We start from the raw sequence: 24,453 nt of genomic DNA, 5'->3' as shown, positions 1-24,453 counted from the left end.
CTATTTCGGTGTTTGAAGATAAATAGTGAACAGTGATATTATTTCAGTTCAGATACAAGTTAAACTATTGGGTATTCCTGTGTAGTCTCAACAGGTGGCAGCTTTTAACTAATCGGCCTAATCAAATATTAACATGGTTGATATGTTGCTGCATGCAAGACTGAGAAGTTAAAAAGAAATCCCACAGTAAACTATTTCTGTATTGTTGCCAATAAAACTTTATGGTGTTCAGAAAGCCACCCGAACACAATCTTGACTTGAAGGAGGCCTCATCTTTATCATTCTTATAGAGAAAGAGAGTATACAATAAATAACCTGTGAACAGAAGAGAAATTCTTAACAACAATTATAAGAAAAATACAACCAACTCTTCCCATAGCCCTCCAGTCTCATTACTGTTGAAACTCTGTTGAGATCTGAGGATCTGCCACACAAATAAATTGTATTATTTACTTTCCTACTTCTGGCTGCTGCAAATATAATTTGTCTCAGTGTTCAGATTTTGGTTAGGCTTTTAGGGGAAGGGTGTATTTCATTTAGTGCTCTACCTCTCCATATTTTTACTTCTATAACTTCTCCTTTAGGTTTACCCCAATAATGAAATTGTCTTCTTATAAAGAGCGCCAAGTCTTAAAACCAAAGGAGATAAATAATTTCACCCTATCTGTAATAATTACAGACTTTTAAACTTGCTAATTGTTTTATAGGCTTTTTGATACTGTAGTCAGCATCACTTTCTACCAAAATAAAACACTTAAGCTTTGATCTTCAAACATTTGTGTATGTAAAAGTTACCCACTTTGGTTTGTTGTGGAGCAGTTTAAAAAGCAAAACAGTAGTTCACTAGTAATTTGTTTTTCTGTGTCATTGTTCAGCTATACAATGAGGAGATCCTGGATCTATTTGATAGCACAAGAGACCCTGAGAATCGCCACCGAAAATCAAATATCAAAATCCATGAAGATGCCAGTGGTAGTATCTATACCTCAGGTGTTACATCACGTCTCATTAGCTCGCAGGATGAGGTAAGTGATTTAATTTTTTTGCATGAAAACTCTTTCTCTTATGTTTCATCTTACTGAACCTAGAGTAGTTATCAGTTTGTGATTCCATGTTCACAGACACAGTGGTGGGATTCAATTTTTTTTACTACTGGTTCTGTGGGTGTGGTTTGGTGGGTGTGGCTTGGTGGGCGTGGCAGGAGAAGGATATTGTAAAATCTCTATTCCCTCCCCACTCGGGAAGGTTACTGCAAAATCTTCATTTCCTCCCGATCAGCTGGGACTCAGGAGGCAGAGAATAGTTGAGAGCAGGGCCAGTCAGAGGTGGTATTTACCAGTTCTCCGAACTACTCAAAATTTCTGGTACTGTTCTCCAGAACTGGTCACAACCTGCTGAATACCACCTCTGATACATTCTCTTTACTTTATCTAGCAGATAAAATAAATAAAAGTGAACTCGAGTAAAGTTGGACAGATGGATAGTTTTTTGAACAACAGTACTGTATGGAAATGATTTGCCATTAACATTCTTCCCATACGTTTTTCAACTTTCCCATCTAGCCTACAATCCTGGCATTGTCTAGTAGTTTCTCATCCAACCAATCAACAAGCTTTTCTTCTAAATCAGAGAAGGTGTTATTATTTACTCAGTTTCACCTATAAAATATATCTAAAGACAGATAGCAAATTCCACTTTCCTACCTTTACAACAAAATGGTTAGATGATGAAAACTAAGCTTTAATTGAACTGCAGTAACTGATTTTGTGTATGTGTAGGATTTTGAGATCAGAATTCCTCAACTGTGTTTCAGACTTTAGCTTGGTTGCATTCTGAGATCACTAGAGTTGTTAACATTCCAGCATGCTATCCAGATTCTAATTGCCATTCATTATTTGGATGGTGTTCACAACTGAAACCATTTTTTCAACTATGAAAAATTTCTTTTCACTTTGCTTCTCATAATGTGAAACCTCATCATCACATTTCCAGTTTTACTTTTTGCAGCTCAAATTGTTAGTCTTATTATGTTCTAACAAGTACAATCTAGCTGATACGGTTTATGTTTTGATTGCTTGGAAATATTTCTTAGTTTTAACACATAACAAGCATTGGAAGCTACAATAGAGACTGAAGAGGGTGGGATTGGAAAGAGTCTGCTTACACTTTGTCCTTTTGATTATTCCCCATATGTAGTTAAATGATAGAGGCTCCATAAATCTTTCCTCTTACAGACAGAGCAGCAGCTGGGAAATTGTTTTATTTTTATTCATTACTTTAACATACATTCCTATCCTGGGAATTTATGTGTAGAATGATCTATATGTTTTTGTGGTAAATATAAAACAAACAAAGAATTGGCTTCTCAATATTAAGACAAAAATCTACACCATTATTCAAAGCCTCTTAAGAACTCACAAAATGCTTATTAAGCATAAAATGAATCAAATAATGCCAAATATTATTTCCAAAGCCAAAACCATATTAACAAAGCCAAATTCCTATTCTTGAGTGTTGTTCTTTAAAAAAAAACACTGAACAACTGCCATGCTCAACTGTACCTTTGCCAACCTGATGCACTATTGCTTTATTGGATTTCCGTTCCCTCGTTGCCTGGAGAAATTCAACATACCTGCAAAACATCAGGATGAGAAAAACTGGCATTGAATTTATACACACAGATCCTTCCTTTAATTCAAATAATGATCGTTCACCCAGTGTGGGATCTTTTTCAGCATACTGAATTGCAAGGAGTGTTGGATTTGTTTTAGATCCTTGCATGGCATTTCCTAATGTTTTCAATCAAAAAAAAATATCATTATTTAATCATTGGAAATTTAAAAAATCATATTTAATATTGAATAATAGACAGCAGCAATTTTAAAGCAGCTCAATTATATGCATAAATATATATGCTTTGAATCTCTTTTTTCAACTATCCACTGTCAAGGGATTAACAATTTAAAATGTGCTTTTACCAAGGTGATATAAATATGCTTCTGCTCTGTGCTAAAATTTTAAATTTAGCTATTACCATTCAATTAACATTTAATAATTTCACACAATGAAAAATTAATTTATTCAGCTATAATCCTAATATTTTAAATTTCTAGGTACAATTTTCTTAAATTGAAATTAATCAAAAAAATAAATGTATATTGTCAGAATATTTGGATCTTTGTTTCATTAGAAATAAAAAGAAATTGAATGGTCACTTACCATTTTCATTTGTTTGTTAAATTATTTCAGAAGTGTAATGCAATTAGTCTTCTGCAAAAAGTGGAGAAATATAGAAAGAATCTGAAAATCTCTAACATTATTCCAGGCTCTTCAACATTGTACAGTAGTTTGGTTTTTTTTTTTCATTTGCTGAGTTCTTAATCTTAGGGCTTCTAAGTACGAAGAAAGATGCCTCCCATTGAGAGAAACTCTTTTTTTTCTTCATCCTTGTCCCACATTTGAATACCCCTCCTCTGAATATATCAGGCTTCATTGTATAGTTTATTATTATTTATAATTCAGATCTATGTCTTAAGAATTTTAATTAAATAAGACTAATTTTATATAATAAGATTTGGAATTAACACATTTGTTTACTATATATTTATTAACAATAATTTGTCCTAATTTTAAATTGTATCACACTATTCCACTCATTTCAATATTTAAAAGAGAAATAAGCATTTGAAATATGTGCATAAATCATGCAAGTCCTCTTGCCAAGATTATGTACTAACAGAAGAAGACAACTTCTTCAAGCTATCTTTCAGGTCAAATATCTTCATTAACCTTGTTTCACCAGATTTATATTGCTACGTTATTGTGCTGAAATAAATAATCCAGCCATTTAGGAAATTAACAAACACATTTTCCTGTGACAAATGCATAACCCTTCTATTCAGAAGGAAGTGCCACTTAAATTGTTTGGATTGGGGAAATGCTTTTGGGGTAAGAAACAGCAAGAGGGGGAAAGGATTAAACACTTTCTTCTTAACCACTCTTCACTTGGAAACCCGTTTTATCTTAGAAAAAGATTTATTTGCATGTAGCATCTAGTTCGGCTTGGATTATTACTGTCTTGCGGCGTGTCAGGAAAGATTTTTGCCATGTTTAATAAGATAAGCGTAGCAACTTATTGAAGCAAGATGGAGTAGTACTTTTCCTTTACGTGTATGTGTGTGTGGTGTGTCTGTGTGAGAGAGGGGTTGGCTTGCACCTGATCTGAAAGTATATCCTTTCTCTCACTACAGCTGATCCAGTGCCTGAAACAGGGAGCTCTCTCCCGAACCACAGCCAGCACCCAGATGAATGTCCAAAGTTCCCGCTCCCACGCTATCTTTACAATCTACCTTTGCCAGATGCGTGTCTGCTCTCCTGTACAATTGGTAAGGCCATAAGGAGGGGAAGCAGACATCAGAATGGAACATGTCTCTTGCTCCTCTGCTATCAAATGGAAAAGGTGGAATTTTTGGTGGCAGAGATGTAGTGTAGGAATTAGAGACACAACAAGAACTTTGAGTGGATGTAGAGAATGAGAACTTGGGAGCTTGAATCAGTCTCATTATCTCAGAAGAGGAAGCCTGGCTTCTCGTGCCAGCAGCAAGTTAATTTTGTGGGTGTATTTTTAGTTTTGTGACAATTATAACCATAGTTGATATTTTACATTGGTTCAGGTACTAGCAAATTATACCATGTAACCTAATGCTGGGACTTGTTCTTACTACAGGTGAATGGAGATACAAATAGTCTCCTGGATGGATCTCAGCCTACCAGTGAATATGAGACCCGAACAGCCAAATTCCACTTTGTTGATCTGGCTGGCTCAGAGAGGTTGAAACGAACTGGGGCCACAGGCGAGAGAGCTAAAGAAGGCATCTCTATCAATTGTGGTTTGGTATGGTGGATTGCTTTTAAGACTGAATATGGTATTTTTGGTAGTAGTTTAATCGTGTTTTAAGTACATAGTTTTTATTTTATTATTTTCTGTTGGTGAATCTCTGTTGGTGAATTGTGCCTTGAGCATTTTTGCTTGGATAGAATGGTGGGGTATAAACAATAAACGGGTGGTGAGGAAGATTAAGATTAAGGCCCCTTGATATTCAGTCCAGCATCTTGTGATTCAGGGAACTCTCTTGCACAGCCACAAGCTTCACTCCACTGACTCTCACAGTCATTTTGAAAAGAGCCCTCTTTGCAGTCATTTCAGAACATAAAGAAATGCTCAGAAATGCTCACTAGTGCTCTATCCAGTGGGCGAAAAATTAGCGCAAACATGTTCAGCCAGCACCCTGCCCCTCAGTCTTGCTTCATTTCAAAAACAACCAGGAAGGAGGACAAAAAGCAAACTGGCCCATTTTCTTAATCCCTGAAATACTGAGGAATCATTTTGAGTTATTGGCTATATGGTAGGAAGAGTCAAGGAGCTGGGAGTAGGATGAGGTTGCCCTCTCCTAATCTCTGAAGTCTATAAGGTAAACGTAAAGGTTCCCCTCAGACATATGTGCTAGTCATTCCCGACTCTAGGGGGCGGTGCTCATCTCTATTTCAAAGCCGAAGAATCAGCACTGTCTAAAGATATCTCTGTGGTCATGTGGCCGGAACACTTGTTACCTTCCCACTATTTTTCTACTTGCATTTTTGCATGCTTTCGAACTGCTAGGTTGGAAGAACCTGGGACAAGTAACGGGCGCTTACTCCGTTATGTGGAGCATGATTGTGCAGGCATTGAAACTATTCAAGAGTGGTTTAAAGTTTTCATATGGAAGTGCCCTCAATAGTTTAAGGTCTCCACAAAAATGAGTTTGGACATATTGATTAAGAATTGAGCTGTTGATGGCATGCAGGTTTCATAAAAGGGGATTGCCTATGAAATGTATTATGTATTGCTTCTGGAGGGCAGAGTTCCATTTACTGGAGTAGCTGCAAAAGAGTAATTTGGTCTTTACAAAAATATGAAAGTTTGACTTAATTTATGTTATCAATTAGTAACTTTGACATTTAGTTAAAGGGATGCACCATGGATTTCTTTTTCAAGTCAAATCCTAACACAGCTGCAGGGTACATTTGAAAATATAAAATATGAATGTGACATTGACTATTTGAAACATGCATCATATAATACACTTGTTGCAAACATTTTCTAGTGTATATATAGCACCAAGCAGTATTATCTGACCATGATCGTTTCAGACCTTGTAAGTTAGGTGTTATCTTGCAAAACAGCGAAAAAATTAAATAACAAAAGGGAAATGGCTCATAAAAGATCGAAGTAGTAATGCTCAGTATCCACCTGGAGGTAAAAAAAAATTCATGAAGAAGAAAACTGGAAGTCCACTGAAAGTCATATATAAAACATAAATATTTGGCCAATATGTATTTTTACCAAATACATTTTCCCCATTATTGTGAGGGTTAGGAATTTTTAATAAGAATATCTTGGAACTGATGTGTGTTTCATAAATAAAAAGGCAGCTTTATGTAGTTCAATGAAGGTGGTTTCCTAGTTTAGCTTATTCCTGTAATGGAAAAATTATGTCATTTTATCAGTCTGATCTTCCTTTAAGCAAGGAGAAGCCACTTCCCAGCCAATGTGTGTTATAATCTAATAAGCAGGGAATGGAAGGAGGAAAATAGTCTGGAGCTCTGATGGTTATCTGAGAAGAATTTATGGAGTAACAGTTCCAAAATAAAGTCAATAGGGAAAAGAAGACAATTTAATTACTGACTGTTCTATTTCTCTGACAGCTAGCATTAGGAAACGTCATCAGTGCCCTTGGGGATCAGAGCAAGAAAGCATTGCACGTGCCCTACCGAGATTCAAAGTTGACCCGGCTTCTCCAGGATTCACTTGGTGGAAATAGGTAAATGGAAGCAAACATTAATAGAGCTCCTTATGCCCGACTGGAAGTCCATATAAGCACTGGTATGGGGTTGCTGCCATTGAGCATTTCAGATAAAATGACTGCTCATGTATGGCCAGAGATGGGCTTAATCAGAAGTCAGGACAAAGCCACCAGAGGTGTTTGAAAGAATGATTTTTTAAACACATTACTAGCTTACCGTTCAAAGCTAATATGGCACTGAAAAAACCTGACAAGACAGTTTTCATACTTATGACCATTGCAGCCTCCCCATGGTCTAGTAACCAAAATTCAGATGTTTGGTAACTGATTCATATTTATGGCAGCTGTGGTTTCCTGGGGTCATGTGATCACCTTCTAACAAGCAAAGTCAATGGGGAAGGCAGATTCACTTAACAACCATATTACTAAGTTAACAACTGCAGTGATTCACTTAACAACTGTGGCAAGAAATGCCATAAAATAGGGCAAAACTCACTTAACAACGGTCTCACTTAGCCACAGAAATTTTGAGCTTAATTGTGGTCGTAAGTCAAAGACTACCTGTGCACTTTGGATCTGAAATCCCCTGCTTCCTATTCATTTTGAGCAGATAGTTTAATAATTCACTGATACTCTCGAAGAACTAAGTTCTAAGTTGCTTCTCTCCTTGATTAGTTTCCACCCATTGCTTCTTGTTCTACCCTCAGGTGCCTTGGGAAAAAAAAGAGGGAGTCAAATTATTTTCCAAGGCACCTGAGGGTAGAACAAGAAGCAATGGGTAGAAACTAATCAAAGAGAGAAGCAACTTAGAACTGAAGAGAAACTTCCTGACAGTTAGAACAATTAATCATTGGAACAAATTGCCTCCAGAAGTTGTGAATGCCCCAATACTGGAAGTCTTTAAGAAGATGTTGGATAGCCATTTGTCTGAAACGGTATAGGGTTTCCTGCCTAGGCAGGGGGTTGGACTAGAAGACCTCCAAGGTCCCTTCCAACTCTGCTATTGTATTGTATTGTATTGTAACTGTGTTTTTCAGAATTATGAGTGGGGTCCTTATGTCATCCTATTTACATAGTTTGGAGCACATGCTTGTTGAACTGCATTCCCAGATAAATCAAATCAAACCTTTATTGTAAATACACAACATGCGTACAGTGAAATTGAATAAGACTTCCAAATAAACATATTTGAAAGAAGTCAATATTAAAAATGCCTTGACAAACTGCTTTGTTATTCCTCTTTGAGCACAGCTGACACTACAGTGAAGTTTTTTTGAGTCCATCTGTTCTCCTCTTTTATAGCCAAACTGTGATGATTGCCTGTGTGAGTCCTTCAGATCGGGATTTTATGGAGACCCTGAATACCCTTAAATATGCCAATCGTGCTCGCAACATCAAGAACAAAGTGGTGGTGAATCAGGACAAGACCAGCCAGCAGATCAGTGCCCTGAGAGCTGAAATTGCTCGTCTCCAGATGGAACTTATGGAATATAAGGCAGTAAGTAGAAGCCATGGGCAACTGCTTGTTACTGGGAAATCAAATACAGACTTCTAGCATTAGAAATATCTCTAGTGATTTCAATATGTTTTTGAGTCTTCGATGTTTTATATAATCCTACTTAAATATTTCTTTAATAAAACCCAAACCAATTTTTATGAGCTCTGTCTCACTCTTTTTCTATCATCTTCTTTTCTGCAATGGAATCAGAGGTGGGTTCTTACTTATTTGGTCCAGTTCGGTAGTAACTCCGGCGACACGTGACCGTACCGGTTCTATCCTCGGCAGCGCCATCTTGATTTTCTGTTCTGCACGCGCAGAAAAATCGTAATTGATAAAATGTAATGTTTATTCCTTTTTTAATGTTGTGCGCATGCACAGACTGTTTTAAGTGTAAATATGCATACGCACAGAGCATTTACAAATTTTTTCGGGCGCTGAACCGGTAGTAATGGCGGCTGGAACCCACCCCTGAATGGAATCATTATATGTGAACAGTCAGAAGCGTTTCTGACGTTCTCTCTTCAAAATGGATATAATGATGAGCTATAATGCAATTAGTGAACCCAGAAAATAGGAGTTGACTTAATTTTTCTGCCCCCCCCCTTTTTTTAAAGAGATCCTAGGGTGAAATATTGGCATTTGTGAGGAGTGAAACTACATGTGGAGTACATTTCTCTCTTGGTGTAAATAGATAAGTCAAGGACATGGTTCATGGAGGAAGATAATGTTTGGAGTTCGGGATTAGAATATCCCTTTGGCAATAAGAGTATTTATTTATTTATTTTATTATTAGCGTTTATATACCGCCCCCTCTCCCGAGAGGGACTCGGGGCGGTGTACAGTTCGTATCAAAATACAACAGATTAAAACAATGTAATAACTACATAAATACATGTATGAGAGGAGGATAAAATATGCCAAACTGTACAGCTAAATAAATAAATCGATACAAAAGTTTAAAACCCCAATGTCTTATCAAGTTAAATTTAAAACACTATCCCTCTAAAAACCAGTAAGAATGTGTATGCCAGGAGGTAGACATTATAAATTATGCCAGACCAGCCAGTCGGAACAGGTGTGTCTTCAGTTTCTGTCGGAAGGGGCGGAGATCAGTAGTGGTTCTAATGTCGGGGGGGAGGTCATTCCAGAGGGTTGGGCCCATCACAGAGAAGGCCCTACTCCTCGGTGTCGCCCGTTGGCATTGCCTCGTGGACGGCACCAGGAGAAGGCCCTCCCTGTGAGAGCGAATTGGCCGCAGGGATGTATGTGGGAGGATGCGATCCCGCAGGTAACTAGGCCCTATGCCATGGAGCGCTTTAAAGATGGTGATCAGAACCTTGAAACGCACCCGAAAGACCACAGGCAGCCAGTGCAGCTCGCGCAGGAGAGGTGTTACGTGGGAGTACCTAGTACTCCCCCTGACTACCCGCGCGGCTGCGTTCTGGACTAGCTGCAGTCTTCGGGCGCGTCCCAAGGGAAGCCCCATGTAGAGAGCGTTACAGTAGTCCAGGCGAGACGTCACCAGTGCATGAGTGACTGTGCGTAGGGCACCACGGTCCAGAAGGGGGTGCAATTGGCGCACCAGGCGAACCTGGTGGAACGCCCCCCTTGCCACGGCTGCCACATGATCATCCATTGACAGCCGGGCATCTAGGAGGACGCCCAAATTGCGCGCCCGTTCCACAGGGGGCAATTGTTCGCCCCCTATGGCCAGTGATGGAATCAGCTGGCTGAACCGAGGTGCCGGTAGCCACAGCCACTCAGTCTTGGAGGGGTTGAGTTTGAGTCTGTTGTCCCCCATCCAGACCCCGACGGCTTCCAAACACCGGGACATCACTTTGACAGCCTCGTTGGGGTGGCTTGGGGTTGAGATGTACAACTGAGTATCATCAGCGTACAGATGGTACTCAACCCCAAAGCCACGGATGATCTCACCCAGCGGCTTCACATATGCGTTGAACAAAAGGGGCGAGAGGACCGACCCCTGTGGCACCCCACAAGAGAGTGGCCTCGGGGTCGACCTCTGCCCCCCAGTCAACACATATTGCATCCGGCCGGAGAGGTAGGAGCCGAACCACCGTAAAACGGTGCCTCCGACTCCCATCCCCTCCAGCCGGCGCAATAGGATACCATGGTCGATGGTATCAAAAGCCGCTGAGAGGTCTATTAGGACCAGGATAGAGGAGCAACCTCTATCTCTGGCCCTCCAGAGATCATCCACCAACGCGACCAAGGCTGTCTCGGTGCTGTGCCCGGGTCGGAAGCCGGACTGGCGTGGGTCTAGATATACGGATTCATCGAGGCGACGTGGAAATTGCTGCGCCACCACATTCTCAACAACCTTCGCTAAAAAGGGGAGGTTGGAGACTGGACGGTAATTAGCTAGCTCCGTTGGGTCAAGTGAAGGCCTCTTGAGCAGGGGCCTCACCACCGCCTCTTTCAAGGCAGTCAGTAAGGAACCCTCGCTCAATGAGGCATTCACCAGGCCCAGAAGCCAGCCTCGCATCACCTCCCAGGATGCCAGTACCAACCAGGAGGGGCACGGGTCCATTGAACATGTGGTGGGTCACAGCCGTCCACGCAACCCGTCTAAATCCTCGGGGGCAACAGAGTCAAACTCCTCCCAGAGTGGACTCACAAGACTCACTGATGGCGGCTCGTCTGGTCCACTGGGGGGGGCCCATCCACTCCGGATCTGAGCGACTTTGTCCTGCAGATATTCCCCAAACTCCTCTGCTCTTCCCTGCAAGGGTGCCTCCCGCGTCTCCTGCGACAGGAGAGAGCGAGTCACCCTAAACAGGGCGGCAGGGCGGTTATCCGCAGACGCAATGAGAGCGGCACAATGTCTACGTTTAGCCGTTCTCAATGCCACAAGGTAGGTCCATAAATAGGCTCTTACCTGTGTTCGGTCAGATTCGGAGCGTGAGGACCTCCACCTGCTCTCTAGACGTCTCCTATGGCGCTTCATCACCCTAAGCTCCTCGGTGTACCAGGGAGCCCGGGTGGGTCGCTGCCGTAGGAGAGGTCGCAGAGGCGCAACCCGGTCCAAGGCCGTCGCCCTATTCCAGGCGTCGACTAGGTCCTCCGACCGAGCGCGGGTCAGGGCTACAGGTAAAGGCCCAAGCTCCGTCTGGAACCTATCCGGTTCCATCAAGTGCTTGGGGCGGTACCAGCTTGAACAAACTGGCTCCGCCTCCTCGCGGTGGAGGGTAGCGCCAGGGAAGTCCAGCCGGAGACATGAGTGATCTGACCATGACAGGGGCGTAATCTCTAAATCCCCTATTCCCAGATCACTCGTCCACTGCTCAGATACAAAGACAAGGTCCAGTGTGTGGCCGCCTTCGTGTGTGGGGCCCTGAATTAGTTGGGTCAGGCCCATGGCTGTCATGGAAGCCATGAACTCCCGAGCCACCTCGGACGTTGCTCCCGTCGACGGCAGGTTGAAATCCCCCATAACCAAAAGTTTGGGTATCTCAACCGCCGTCTCCGAGACCAGCTCGAGGAGCTCGGGCAGGGCCGCTGACGTATAGCGAGGAGCCAAGTATACAATCAGCAGACCCCACTGCCTCCCTGGGCCCCATTTCATACCCAGCGACTCACACCCGGGTATCTGAGGAACAGTGAACTCCCTCAGCTCTAGACAATCCCGTATAACTACCGCCACCCCACCACCCTTACCCAGGGCCCGAGGCTGATGGAATGCACGGAAACCCGGTGGGCACATTTCCACGAGGGGTAGAGCTGAAAGTACATTCCAAATTTTCTCAGCTGCTAAACAATCTCTCCCCTCTCTCCAAATACTTTCATCAAATTGTGAATATTTCTCTGAATATGTGAACATTCAGAAGTGTACTAATTTATTTCCCCAAACTCACTGATTGTGTTTGCACATAATACTTAAGTAAGATTGTTTTAACCATGTTGATCAAGTCTTTTTTCCCAATGAATCATTGCTAAATCCAAACCAGATTGTATTATGCCATTGTGTTATTTGTGAACTAGGTCACTGAATATCCTGCGTTCCCAGTGAATTTTTAACTGTAACAATGAAGGAATTGTATCAGCTCTGCTCTGCCATGTAACTAAGAAGTGGGTTTTATGAAGTGTCAGAGGAGAGCTGCTTTGATTGAGGTTCAAATAATAAAGCACCCTTTTGATGTATCTCCAAGAAGTGAAATGAAGCTCCACTTGTAGCCTCTGCACATTATTGCTAAGTTGTATCATCTTGGCTACTTCGCTGGCCTTTAAATCTTTTCTGCACGCTTGCATGCACCAAAGCAGAACAGGCCAAAGCTGCTGAGTGGAGGTTTAACTAACTTTTTCACATCAAGATAACACTTCAAAGCAAAAATGTTTTTGAGCTGAGGCAGCTTCACGTGTCTGTTCTTCTTATGGCAATTTGCCAGATCTAGCTATTTAGAATGACAGTACAGGCAGTCCTCTACTTATGACCACAACTGATCCCAAAATTCCTCTTGCTAAGTGAGACATTTGTTAAGTGAGTTTTGCCCCATTTTACAACATTTCTTACCACAGTTATTAAATGAATCACAGCTGTTGTTAAATTACTAACACAGTTGTGTGAATCTGGCTTCTCCATTGTGTTTACTTGTTGCAAAAGGCAATCACATGGGATACTGCAGCCATCATAAACATGTGTCAGTTGCCAAATCTCCAAATTTTGATCACAAGACTCTAGGGATATTGCAATGGTTGTAAGTTTCAAAAATCCTTTTTTCAGTACCATTGTAACTTTGAATGGTCACTAAATGTATTGTTGTAATTTGAGGACTACCTATAAAAGCAAATTTATTCTGAGTTTCAGTCTACAGTTCTCCTCTTTTTAACTTCTGGCACCCACTTATGATGCTTATATGCAGATTTATTTCTTTATGTTGTAGTTTGTTTAAATGTTATCCCGTATCATGACTATAACCTCCTGTGCAGACTTCATAATCAAAAACTAAAAACACAAACCGAAAAAAATATCTTGTCTACCTCTTCTATCGCTTGTTCAAAGGGATATATATATATATATATATATATATATATATATATATATATATATATATATATATATATATATATATATATATATATATATATATATATATATATATATATATATATTTTTTTTTTCGTAGATTTTCACGGGTGTAGGTATGCTGGTTTTGTTGTATTCGGGTCTTTTCCCGTGTAAGGTTGAGATTGTCTTTGCAACGTTTCGGCAGGATCACACGTGATCCTGCCGAAACGTTGCAAAGACAATCTCAACCTTACACGGGAAAAGACCCGAATACAACAAAACCAGCATATATATATATATATATATATATATATATATATATATATATATATATATATATATATATATATATATATATATATATATATATATATATATATATATATATATATATATATATATATATATATATATATATATATGAAAGGCACCCTACTTCAATATATATGAAAATAAATACCTCAGTACCAGAATAGGATATGGTTTTGCTCTAGAACAGGGGTGTCCAACTTGATTTCATTGAGGGCCATATCAGGGTTGTGTTTGACCTTGGGTGAGTAGGGGTGTGTGGCCAGGATGGTTTGGCCAGCTTGATGTTACTCGTGTTGGGGGCACCTGTGGTGGCCAAAGCGCTCTGCCAGAGAAAATGAGCTCCTGAATTCCGTTTTTGGCTGAACAACCTCCTGCAACCCTCTGCCAGCAAAAACAGAGCTTGGGAGGACCCATGTCTCCTGAAGCTGTTTTCTCTGGCAGAGGCACTGCGGACTAGTCTTTTGCTGTTTCCAGGGTGGCCCCATAGGCCAGATCTAAGCACCCCGTGGGCCAGATCCATCCCCCGGGCCTTGAGTTTGACACCCCTGCTATATAACTTCTGCTTTCACAGAATACCCAACTGACAGTTTTTTGTTAATTTCAACCTTCCCCACCGTTTTCTCCCCACCTCAAAGGGTAAGCGTGTTATTGGAGAAGATGGCTCTGAAGGCTACAGTGACCTGTACCAGGAGAACGCCATGTTGCAGAAGGAGAATGCCACTTTACGTATGCGGGTGAAAGCCATGCAGGAGGCCATTGATGCAATCAACATCCGTGTCACCCATTTGATGAGCCAGGAAGCCAACCTGATTCTTGCCAAGGCAGGTGAGACTGTGAGAGCCAGCTCAAAGCCCAGCATAGAGGGAACTCTGTAGACTTCTTCAGTAACAGTGGAATCTTTGGATTTACAGAGTTCCTTCACTAAGGAGAAGATTACATGTGACATTGTGTATATATGGAGACAAATATGGTTAATCTGGGTACTTTGCTTTTGGAGTAGCAGCTACTTCAGAAACATTTATTCATTCAGTTTATAGAGCTGCATACACAACCTGAAACTCAGGGCAGAGTACACAAGGAAGAACAACAAGTAACAGTCATAAAAGAATAAAATATAATAAAACATGCTAGAGGCAGCTCAGACAAAATAAACAATAAAAAAGACTCATGAAATCTCCTCCTCCTCCTCCATCATCTGGGTATTTAGAGTTAGAAGGAAGACTGATAGCTCAAAGAGGCAAGAACAATGCATAGAGTTACTTCTGAATAGTTCCTTTTCTTGGTGTTGCCTACAATAGAGGTAGCTGGTCTGACAAAGAGATCCCCTTCTTTCTTTTTCTTTGCCTCTGCCAAATGCTGTTACTGCAAAACAAAAACTAACAAATACTGTGGAACATATTTGTTAGGCAGAGAATCTGCCAAATTTTATCTAAAAAAACCTGATGTAAATACCATATTCTTCAGAGTATAAGATGCACTGGAGTATAAGACTCACCAAGATTTTGAAGAGGCAAATTTTTTAAAAAAGTTTTTGCACTCTGCAGACCTCCCCAAAACAACCCGTTTTTCATGGAAACGGGCCCAGGGGTTTTTTGACAAAAAAGGGCATGAATAGCCTTTAGGAGGTTTATAGAGTGCTCCGTGGGGGTGGGGCAAAAACGAGCAAAAACGGCCTGTTTGTCGCTCATTTCTGCCCTCCCCAGCACCCAGGAGCACTCTGAAAGCCTCCTAAAGGCTATGCACAGCCATTTTGGTGAAGGATGCGGGGTTTCGGGAGGCAAAATATGCTGTATTCAGTGTATAAGATGCACCCAGATTTTCACCCTCTTTTTTGAGGAAAAAGGGTGTGTCTTATACTCTGAAAAATATGGTAGTTTTCCTTCATATTAAAATAAGTTAACTAAATGACTATTGTTATATATCCTTTGGTTTTAGGATTGTTGCCTATAGCATTCCTAGTAATCAAGATTTCTAGGGATATTTTTACCTAGCGGTTTCTTTTAATCTAATTGCTTCAGTTTTAAAAGCTGTTTTTGTTATTGTAGTTGATGTTTTGTTTCTTATATGTACTTTTTTTTCCAGGTGATGGTAATGAGGCTATTGGTACTCTGATCCAGAACTACATCAGGGAAATTGAAGATCTCAGGTAAATAGAAACTTTTTTTTAATTTATGTTCAGGTTTTTTGGGGGTGAGGGGATGGGGAGCTAAAAGCCATATTCAGATTTGGGAGAGGAAAAGTTCTGGCGTAGAAGAAGCATTAAAGCACATAGAAATTTGTAATTTCTCAGATAGTACAGAGAGTATAAATTAAAGTGTCTAATAATTTCTTCACACTACACAAAAACTGACTTACTTTAGTTTTACATTTGTACTGGTGGTACCCAAAATGGTACCAGTACAAAAGAGCAGCAGTCTGCACATGCCTAAAAGATGCAGCAAGCACAGCCGGTCAAAATGCAATAACATACAATTGGAACAGCCATAATTTCATAAACTCCCAATAACCAGATTTCAGTGTCATCCAGGCAGGCAAGAAAGGCAGAACTGCTGCATTTATATAGAAAGACATGGATGGAGAAAAACAATACAAAATAAATGTTTAACATTGACAGTTCCTATAAATATACATGTGGCACAAAGGCACAATTGCCCATTTTTAAACTGATGGATAAGTTTAAATCTTCCTTATTTGTAGAACTCCAAAAGTTTAAGTTTTCGGGTGCCTGAGGTTATGTTGTAGGACATCTTGAAACTTGTATTTACACTTAAAAATATTGTATAAGGGAAAAAAAAGAATTATGTCTAACTTTCATGCTACATTTTGATCATTGCTGAATTCTTAGGAAAGATAATTCTTTGGTATTTGAATCAGTCCTTGATGCCATATGCAACGCAGCCTGTTTTCTATCATCTTGAGAATCTGAATAGGATGAACTTTTAAAATTTGCTTCATCCTTTTATTTTTTTATTTTTGAGTTTTCTTCTCTATAAATGGGTTGGGGGAGGGCATATTTTGGAACATATTTTGCTTATTGATTCCTGTTCTTGTAATATAGTAATCTTTTGAACTTAGAATATCGGGAAATTATGTCATTAAAATAAGGTATTAATTGTGTTGTGTCATGCTTTTTGGCCAAATAAATTTTCCCTACCAGAGAACTTCAAAGAAGTTTTTATCTAATGAGGTGGATGATGTGGTTTTGTTTGTGTGTGTCTATGTGTGTCTCCTTTCTAGGACAAAACTCTTAGAGAGTGAAGCTATGAATGAATCACTACGCCGCAATCTGAACCGGGTTTCAACCAGGATGCCCTATACCCTGGGCTTATCACCAGCGATTGGATTGGGAGATTCACGTTCCCCTGCCACCTCGGTGGAAGCTGAAGCCACTGACGTTCTACAGTGGGCCAAGCAAGATGTTGAGAGGCTGAAGAAGGAGACAAAACAACGAAGAAAAAGGTAAAGCACATTTCCCAGTTCATTAAGTGGCAGCGATTGGAATTCGACTCTTTATAACAATGCTTAGGGATGGCTCATCCCCTCTCTCTCTCTGTCTTTCCTACTCTGTACCCATTCTTGTGTCTTATACAATGAGATGGATGATGTGGTTGGGTTCCGGATCCCGTTGCAACCGGTACGGCTGCAACTGGGCCCGGCGTCCTCCACATGAATGCTGACAGCACGCACACAGTGGCATGCAGCGCGCACATGCATCCTACCCTCCAGCAACACCTCTGCGAGCCTCCCTAATGCTCCAGGTGCTCGGCGGAGCGGCGCTCAGGCGCTGTACGCGCCGTGCGCATGCGTGGAAGCACCAAAGAGTTTAAAGACAGGTAAGGGCTCTCCGAAGCACCGTACCAGAACAGTACCCGGTGCTCTGGGCAGGCACTGGTACGCCCGTACCGGGGCGTACCACCTGCAACTCACCCCTGGTGTCTTAGCAACCATTATTGAAGACTGCAGCTACCCAGAGTCACCTATGTGTGAGTTGGGTGGCTATATACATTTATTAAACAAATGAATGCAATCAGAGGTATGAGTGTGATGTGTAGTGGTTAAAGGGACTGGGATAGAGTCTGTGAGCTATAATTCCTCCTTGGGCATGACTAAATAGGATAACTTTAGATCTGTCACTCTTAACCCCTAGAAATAAGACAACAGCAAACTACTTCAGAAAACGTTGCCAAGAAAGCTTTGTGGATTTATCCAGGCAATTGGCAGAAGTTAAAACTAACTTGGGCATAGACATACAGACACACAAATCAGTGATGCAGCCAAAAAAAATTGCTGGGCATCCCTCCTTTGGGACTTATTTCAATTAGAGTGATAAGATGTAGGGCTAGGGTGACTGGCGGGATTTCTTATTCTGGCTCCTGAATTGTGTATGTATAAGGGTTTGAGTTATCTATCATTTGTTCCTCCTTAGTATAAGAAACCAGTGATTTGGGGGGGGGGGGAATCAAACAGACTTTTAATACCACATTTTTTCTGTTTCTTGGATCCCTAGAGTAGCAATTTAAATGCTAATTTATTAAATAGATTTGAATCTCTAATTAAAACATTATAGATTGTGTTTCAGCTGGCTGAAGAATTTTTACTAAAGTTCCGTGTGTTCTGCAGCAAGAAATAAACACCACTGTGCCCTTTGGCATCACTCCTGTGTAATTACGCATACATTGTACTCCTACTGATATTTATAAATTAGGTTACCTTATAAATTAGGTATTGTGTATCTTGTTATTCTGCTTGTCCCTATGCTCACTCTTGGGATGAGCGTCTGCTGTTATTGCTAGACAGGTATACATAATGTAAAGATAGTAAGTACGGATGGCTCTGTCTTGCTGAGGGCTTGTGAAGATATTGTCAAGTAAAGGGACTTGGCCCAGATCTAGAGAAAGATTAATATTTAGACTGGCTGTCCTGTTGGTGTTTTTCATTATTGATATAAACGAAAGCAATGTTCTTTGGATAGTAATGATATCAACTCTGATAGTGGATCTTCTGCCTTTTAGGCTGAAGTCTTAGCATAAAAGAAATGGCCTAAAAACAAAACAAACGTTTTGACATAAAATTCGCTTTTCTTTGATAGCCCAGAGAAAGAAGGGTTTAAAAAGCGGTTGAGGTTGCAGCAGGGAAACGAGGCAGACGAGAATGATGAGAATGAGGCAGAAGAGGTAAGAGGCTTTCCTTCTCGTTTGTGCGTAACTTCCGTGGTCTTTTACTCACTCATCCACAGGGCTTCATTTACTGCAGAAGCTAGATACAGAGGATAAGAGCACTTTCCCAAGAACAGAGTGCAAGTTCAGGTTGGACTAAAAGGTTCAGGTTATGTGCACACACACACAATTTTGGTACACCTTTACAAAAAGGTTTGCCTTCACTGGCCTAGATCTATTCTAAACTGTATAGGTTTTAAACATAACATCCACCACTTTGTATTTTGTCCAGAAATGAATTGGCAGCCAATGTAGTGCTTTGGACGCCAAGCTTTCTCAATACTCATTCTGATTGAATTTTCTACCCCTCCATAGTTTGGCTTCTTAATGTTTGCTGATCTTTTCAGTGGAAAAATATGGTTAAAATTAAGCGGTGTGATTGAGGTGTGATTTCTAGAAGATAACATCTGACAGCCTCTGGATATATGGCATTTTAATGTTAACGATTCTAAACCTTGTCTATATGTTGAAATCTCAGCACATCTCAGCACATTTAAGACTCTTAAACATTGCAAAAATCATCATGCCAAATTACCACCAAAATCAGTTCCCATTGGAGTAAAATGAGCAAACAGAATTTGACAACTGTACATCAAGTCCAAATAAAATTGGGAGGGGTTAATATTGGGATATCTTCTAAGGAGTAGTATTGCAACTCGTTTATTTTTTGTCATGGTTTTCCTCCTATTTAAGGAGGAAAGGGATGAAAGTGGCTGTGAGGAAGAAGGTGGCCAGGATGAAGAAGATGAAGAAGATTCAGGGAGTGAAGAAAGTCTGGTGGATTCTGAATCAGATGTCGAAGAAAAGGGTAAATATCATGCAGTAAATGCTGAAAGATTTCATAGAGTGTAATGCAGTGGTGGGTTGCAGGCGGTACGCCCCAGTACTGGCATACCGGAGCCTGTCCAGAGCCCTGGGTACCGTTCTGGTACGTTGCTCCGGAGGGCCCGCCCACCCGTGCTCCTTACCTGTCTTTAAAGTATTTGGCGCTTCCACACACGCCGCATATAGCGCCTGCGCTCCGCTGAGCAGCTGGAGCGTCGCGGAGGCGTCACTAGATAGTAAGATCCATGCGTGCGCTGCATGCATCTATGTGGACACCGCCGGACCCGTTCCAACCGTACCGGTTGGAACCGGATCCAGAACCCACCACTGGTGTAATGCCATCACTGTAATGATTAAAATATGAGAACCATCATATCAGAACAGATTAAAAATTCAATTTCGTCCAGCAATTGTTTCCACATTGGCCTATCACTGGGCCAATGAAAATCGCAGAAGCAAAATGCTTTTACTTCTATAGCAAAATAATTTTCCCATTCATATTTGTCAACAACAAATAAATAAATGTTTCCTGGTTTCAGGTGAATGCATAGCAGCATACTAATTTCAGGTGCATATGAGTCTTTTATTAGGATTGATCAGTGCATAGGCCATATGCTGTCATTTTAAGTATTGTTTATTGTGCTTCCCAATAACTTTGGGAATGCATTATATAACCTTGGACATGTTAGTAGGATGATGGAAGCTGTTATCTAAGACATTGGGTGGAAAGGGTCATGTTCAGTTTAATAAGAGCCTTATGCATTCCTGTCTTAAAAGAAAGCTGTAATGAATTGAGTTGTCACCATCTACAAAATATAGCACAACTCTTGGTTTTTGAAGGCAGCATAAGGCAAAAGCCAATTCCTTGGATGGCACTCCATTTTTCTGAAAAGAGTCACTTTTGAGAGTGTGGCATAATTTAAATAAATAAATGGGCAGCCCCATATGATTGAATTTTTTTTTTTAAGTCATGAAAATTTCTCCAAGCAAAACAGATTCAAAATACCAGCAATTTTACTAAAGACTAAATACAATTGATTGACTGATTGATTGTTAGACAGGCAGATTCATATAAGAAGATGGCATGGGGTGCAAGATCATGGCAGGTTGTATGGTAATATTTATTTCTATCCTTTTTTCCCCAATTATTTAGCAGCAAATTTCCAAGCTGATCTTGCTGACCTGACCTGTGAGATTGAGATCAAACAGAAATTAATTGATGAACTGGAGAACAGCCAACGGCGCCTACAAACCTTGAAGCACCAATATGAGGAAAAGTTGATTTTGCTGCAGAACAAGATCCGTGACACTCAGCTGGAAAGAGACAGGGTGCTGCAGAATCTCAGTAAGGGCTTACTGGTTGGGAAAACGGGATTTTTACAGATTGATCAGAGAGTTTGCTTGCGTTGTTCTGGTATTGAAAGGCTTTTTATGTGTAATGCACAGTCAAAGCTATGGTTTGAATGCACAAGAACTATCTGAATCTCAAACCTGAGTTAGTAAGTAAATCTTCGATTAGATTTACACTTTATGTCAAACCATGAGTTGTTTTAATTGCAGTGGTGTGGTCTGTCCATAATCTTAGCTCTGTAAATTGTTACTGAGAAATCACAATAACTAGGTATGCATAACATACTAATTCATAATTTGCAATGTGTGACTCAAAGCTTACTCTCAAAATTGTCAAATGTTGTGTAGTCAGAAAGATCAGTTTAGGTTGTATACGTGTATCAATCCTGTTTCCTTCAAAATATATGCTTTTTGTTTCCTATATGTTATTAGCCCCTAATGATTGAAAACTAGGGTGGCTCAGTGGCTAAGACGCTGAGCTTGTTGCTCAGAAAGTTTGGCCGTTCGGCAGTTCGAATCCCAAGGGCTGCGTAACCGAGTAACAGTAACAAGTAACTTGTTAACATCCTGTTAACAGCATTCTGTGCACCTTCAGCGTTTAGTCATGCTGGCCACATGACCACGGAGATGTCTTCGGACAGCACTGGCGCTTCGGCTTTGAAACAGAGATGAGCACTGCCCCCTACAGTTGGGAATGACTAGCACATATGTGCAAGGGGAACCTTTACCTTTTAATGATTGAAAACTGATCAGAAAAAAGTTTTATACAGTATTATAACAACTGCATTACTATACATTCCCAAGAATGTGCCATTTCAAAATATGATGAAGGTTGCATGATTGAATGCTTTCTCCAAGGAAGGCTTGGGAGACGACCTTGTATTAGCATGATAATTACTGCTATAGTGATTTGGGAGAAAAAGTCAGTCATGAAGTTCTCAAGTTGCTCTCTGAATAGTTATGTTCCTGGGAAGGTTTGTATTCTTCTTGAACTGTGATTCTGATTCCTATGATTTGGGGAGAATATAGGATTTAATTTAGTTATGTAGTTATATATTTTTGTTATGTACGTGTCAGAAATATAATGTTTTTAGGTCTCCAAATATGGTTGCCATAGGTTAGGTCTGTTTGAAAAATATCCCTTGGTTTGTCTTAACATTATTGCCTTATAAGAAACTGCTCCAAACACAGTGCCTTAATAGAGATTTATATGAAATTGTTTTGCTTTGCTTTGTTTTCCTCTTCTCAGGTAGCATGGAATGTTATACAGAAGAGAAGGCTAACAAAATTAAAGCAGATTATGAGAAACGCTTAAGGGAGATGAATCGTGACCTGCAGAAGTTGCAGGCTGCCCAGAAGGAGCACGCTCGCCTTCTCAAGAACCAGTCGCGATATGAGCGAGAGCTGAAGAAGCTGCAGGCAGAAGTAGCAGAGATGAAGAAAGCAAAGGTAATTCAGTTGTGCCTTTTTGTGTGTGACAGAGAGTCTATCTGTGTGTTTTCCTCGTGAGTGTACTGGACATAGGCCAGAGTCAAAGAGTGTAAGGATGAACATTTGTTGAACAATAAAAATGACAAAAAAGGTCTCTCTCTGTCTCTTCCACCACCACCCCATGCTTTTATAGAGAGAATCTTGTACCATTTTTATTTTCTGAAAGGCTCAGTGAGGTTCAATCAGGCCAAAAGTTAGTAACTTGTTATCCGATGTGTGTTTATCTTGCGATTCCAGCAGAAATTTGAATTTGGGTCATCTCTATACAAAAAACCACACACCTCCCCTGACAGTATCTTGGCCCTATATCAATACCAGTTCAAACTATTTGTACTCTCTGGTTAGTTAAATTTGCTGTTTTGGTAAAACTCTCTTCTTCATTATCAGTACTATTGAGTTACCTGTTACTTACAGGTAGCATTGATGAAACAAATGCGTGAAGAGCAACAAAGACGGAGAATGGTGGAGACCAAGAGGAACCGGGAGATTGCCCAATTGAAAAAAGAGCAACGTAGGCAAGAGGTGAACAAGAATTCTCCCCCCACCCCACCCCCCAATTCTTCAACGTTTCCAGCTTTGAGTCCTTTGGCAACTTTGATTATGCTACATCGATGTGGATATTGGAGATATAGCCAGAGGATCCATAAGTATAGAGGCTTATGTAAAATTAACATAGTGCTCCTCCTCCTCCTTTATACATTCCATAAGTGGTTTACGTTGTGTGCATACATAAAGCTGTGTTTTCACAATATCTATATCAGTAAATTATTCCACAGAAATACATCTCTACTCTATATGTAGTTATTCAGGAAAAGGGACAGTGTAGAAGATGAAGCCTAAACAAATTGTGGTTATATTTTAACTTTATTGTTATATTTTAACTTTATGAAATACATAATTTTATATTAGAATATATCACAATTAACAATAGAAAGATGAGGTGTAAACTTGAAAAATATACAATATTATGAACATTGGTTTAACATCTAATATGGAATTTATCGAATGAGGATCCTCAACTTTTTATTTTGATACTCTCTGCTGAAGGAACTGATATAATCCACAATGTAACATTTTAAGCAAGTTTAAATATTTTAACCACTTTTAAAAATGAACAAGAAAGAATAGAAAGCAATTCCAAATACTCCATAAAAAAAGCCATACTGCCTTGGATAGCTTTCCCCTCTCCAGATGGTCCTCCATAGAACAGCTGAATAAGAGCAGGGAGTTAAACTTCAGGGATTTATTTATTTATTTATTTTGGAGCTGGGGTTTCAATTAGAGGAACTCCTGACAGCCTTAGGAAATAATTGCTAGAAGAACTGATATTCCCAACAGTGCTACAAGAATAACATTAGATCCTAAGGAAAAAATGCAATGAAAGTCTGAAACCAGTGTTTTCCCATCTTATATAATAATCCACAGTTTCTGCAGGATGTATACACATTTTATCTGTTAACTCTTGATCAATAATCATATTGTTACTTTCGATCCATAAATCCCATTGGACTACAACAGGAAGCATTTGGACAATCCCTGGCAAACTGGCATACAGTATATATTAAGCCTCAAGATATTATTAAGAGCTTTATCAGAGCAGTCAGTGGAGCATCCTAAGGAAAGTTTATTTCCTGGATGCTCCATTGAGGGATGTTGTCAATATTTTTTTCCCATTGTTCCTACAGTATCAGATCCGAACTCTGGAATCTCAGAAGCGACAGCAGGAGATCGTCTTGCGCAGGAAAACCCAAGAGGTGAGGTGCAGGCTTAGGGCGTACAAGGATAGCAAGTGATAAGTCTCTGCTTTTTTTTTTTTTAAAAAGTATTTGCCAGCCTACAACTTTGGAAATGTCTCCTTGTACTCGGATGATATGTGTGGGTTTCTTGAGT

The 24,453-nt window shown here is 40.2% G+C and overlaps 1 protein-coding gene across 4 annotated transcripts in view; it reads left to right on the top strand.

Annotated features, from left to right (window-relative positions):
* KIF21B (kinesin family member 21B) overlaps nt 1-24,453 on the top strand; it is a 74,179-nt gene that overhangs the window by 29,206 nt on the left and 20,520 nt on the right. For all 4 annotated transcript variants that reach the window (XM_081947056.1, XM_081947055.1, XM_081947058.1 and 1 more), the window contains exons 4-17: nt 876-1,025; nt 4,251-4,385; nt 4,727-4,894; nt 6,745-6,860; nt 8,145-8,340; nt 14,317-14,506; nt 15,764-15,827; nt 16,919-17,140; nt 18,771-18,855; nt 19,591-19,705; nt 20,876-21,067; nt 22,322-22,521; nt 22,978-23,085; nt 24,249-24,317. In XM_081947056.1, the coding sequence (XP_081803182.1) occupies nt 876-1,025; nt 4,251-4,385; nt 4,727-4,894; nt 6,745-6,860; nt 8,145-8,340; nt 14,317-14,506; nt 15,764-15,827; nt 16,919-17,140; nt 18,771-18,855; nt 19,591-19,705; nt 20,876-21,067; nt 22,322-22,521; nt 22,978-23,085; nt 24,249-24,317 (2,010 nt within the window). The remainder of the gene's footprint in view (nt 1-875; nt 1,026-4,250; nt 4,386-4,726; nt 4,895-6,744; nt 6,861-8,144; nt 8,341-14,316; nt 14,507-15,763; nt 15,828-16,918; nt 17,141-18,770; nt 18,856-19,590; nt 19,706-20,875; nt 21,068-22,321; nt 22,522-22,977; nt 23,086-24,248; nt 24,318-24,453) is intronic.

Source organism: Natrix helvetica (genome assembly GCF_964273705.1).
Source record: "Natrix helvetica genome assembly, chromosome: 3".
Lineage (NCBI taxonomy): Eukaryota > Metazoa > Chordata > Lepidosauria > Squamata > Natricidae > Natrix > Natrix helvetica.
The sequence above is the reverse complement of the archived record's forward strand: the minus strand, read 5'-3'. Positions and strand labels throughout refer to the sequence as shown.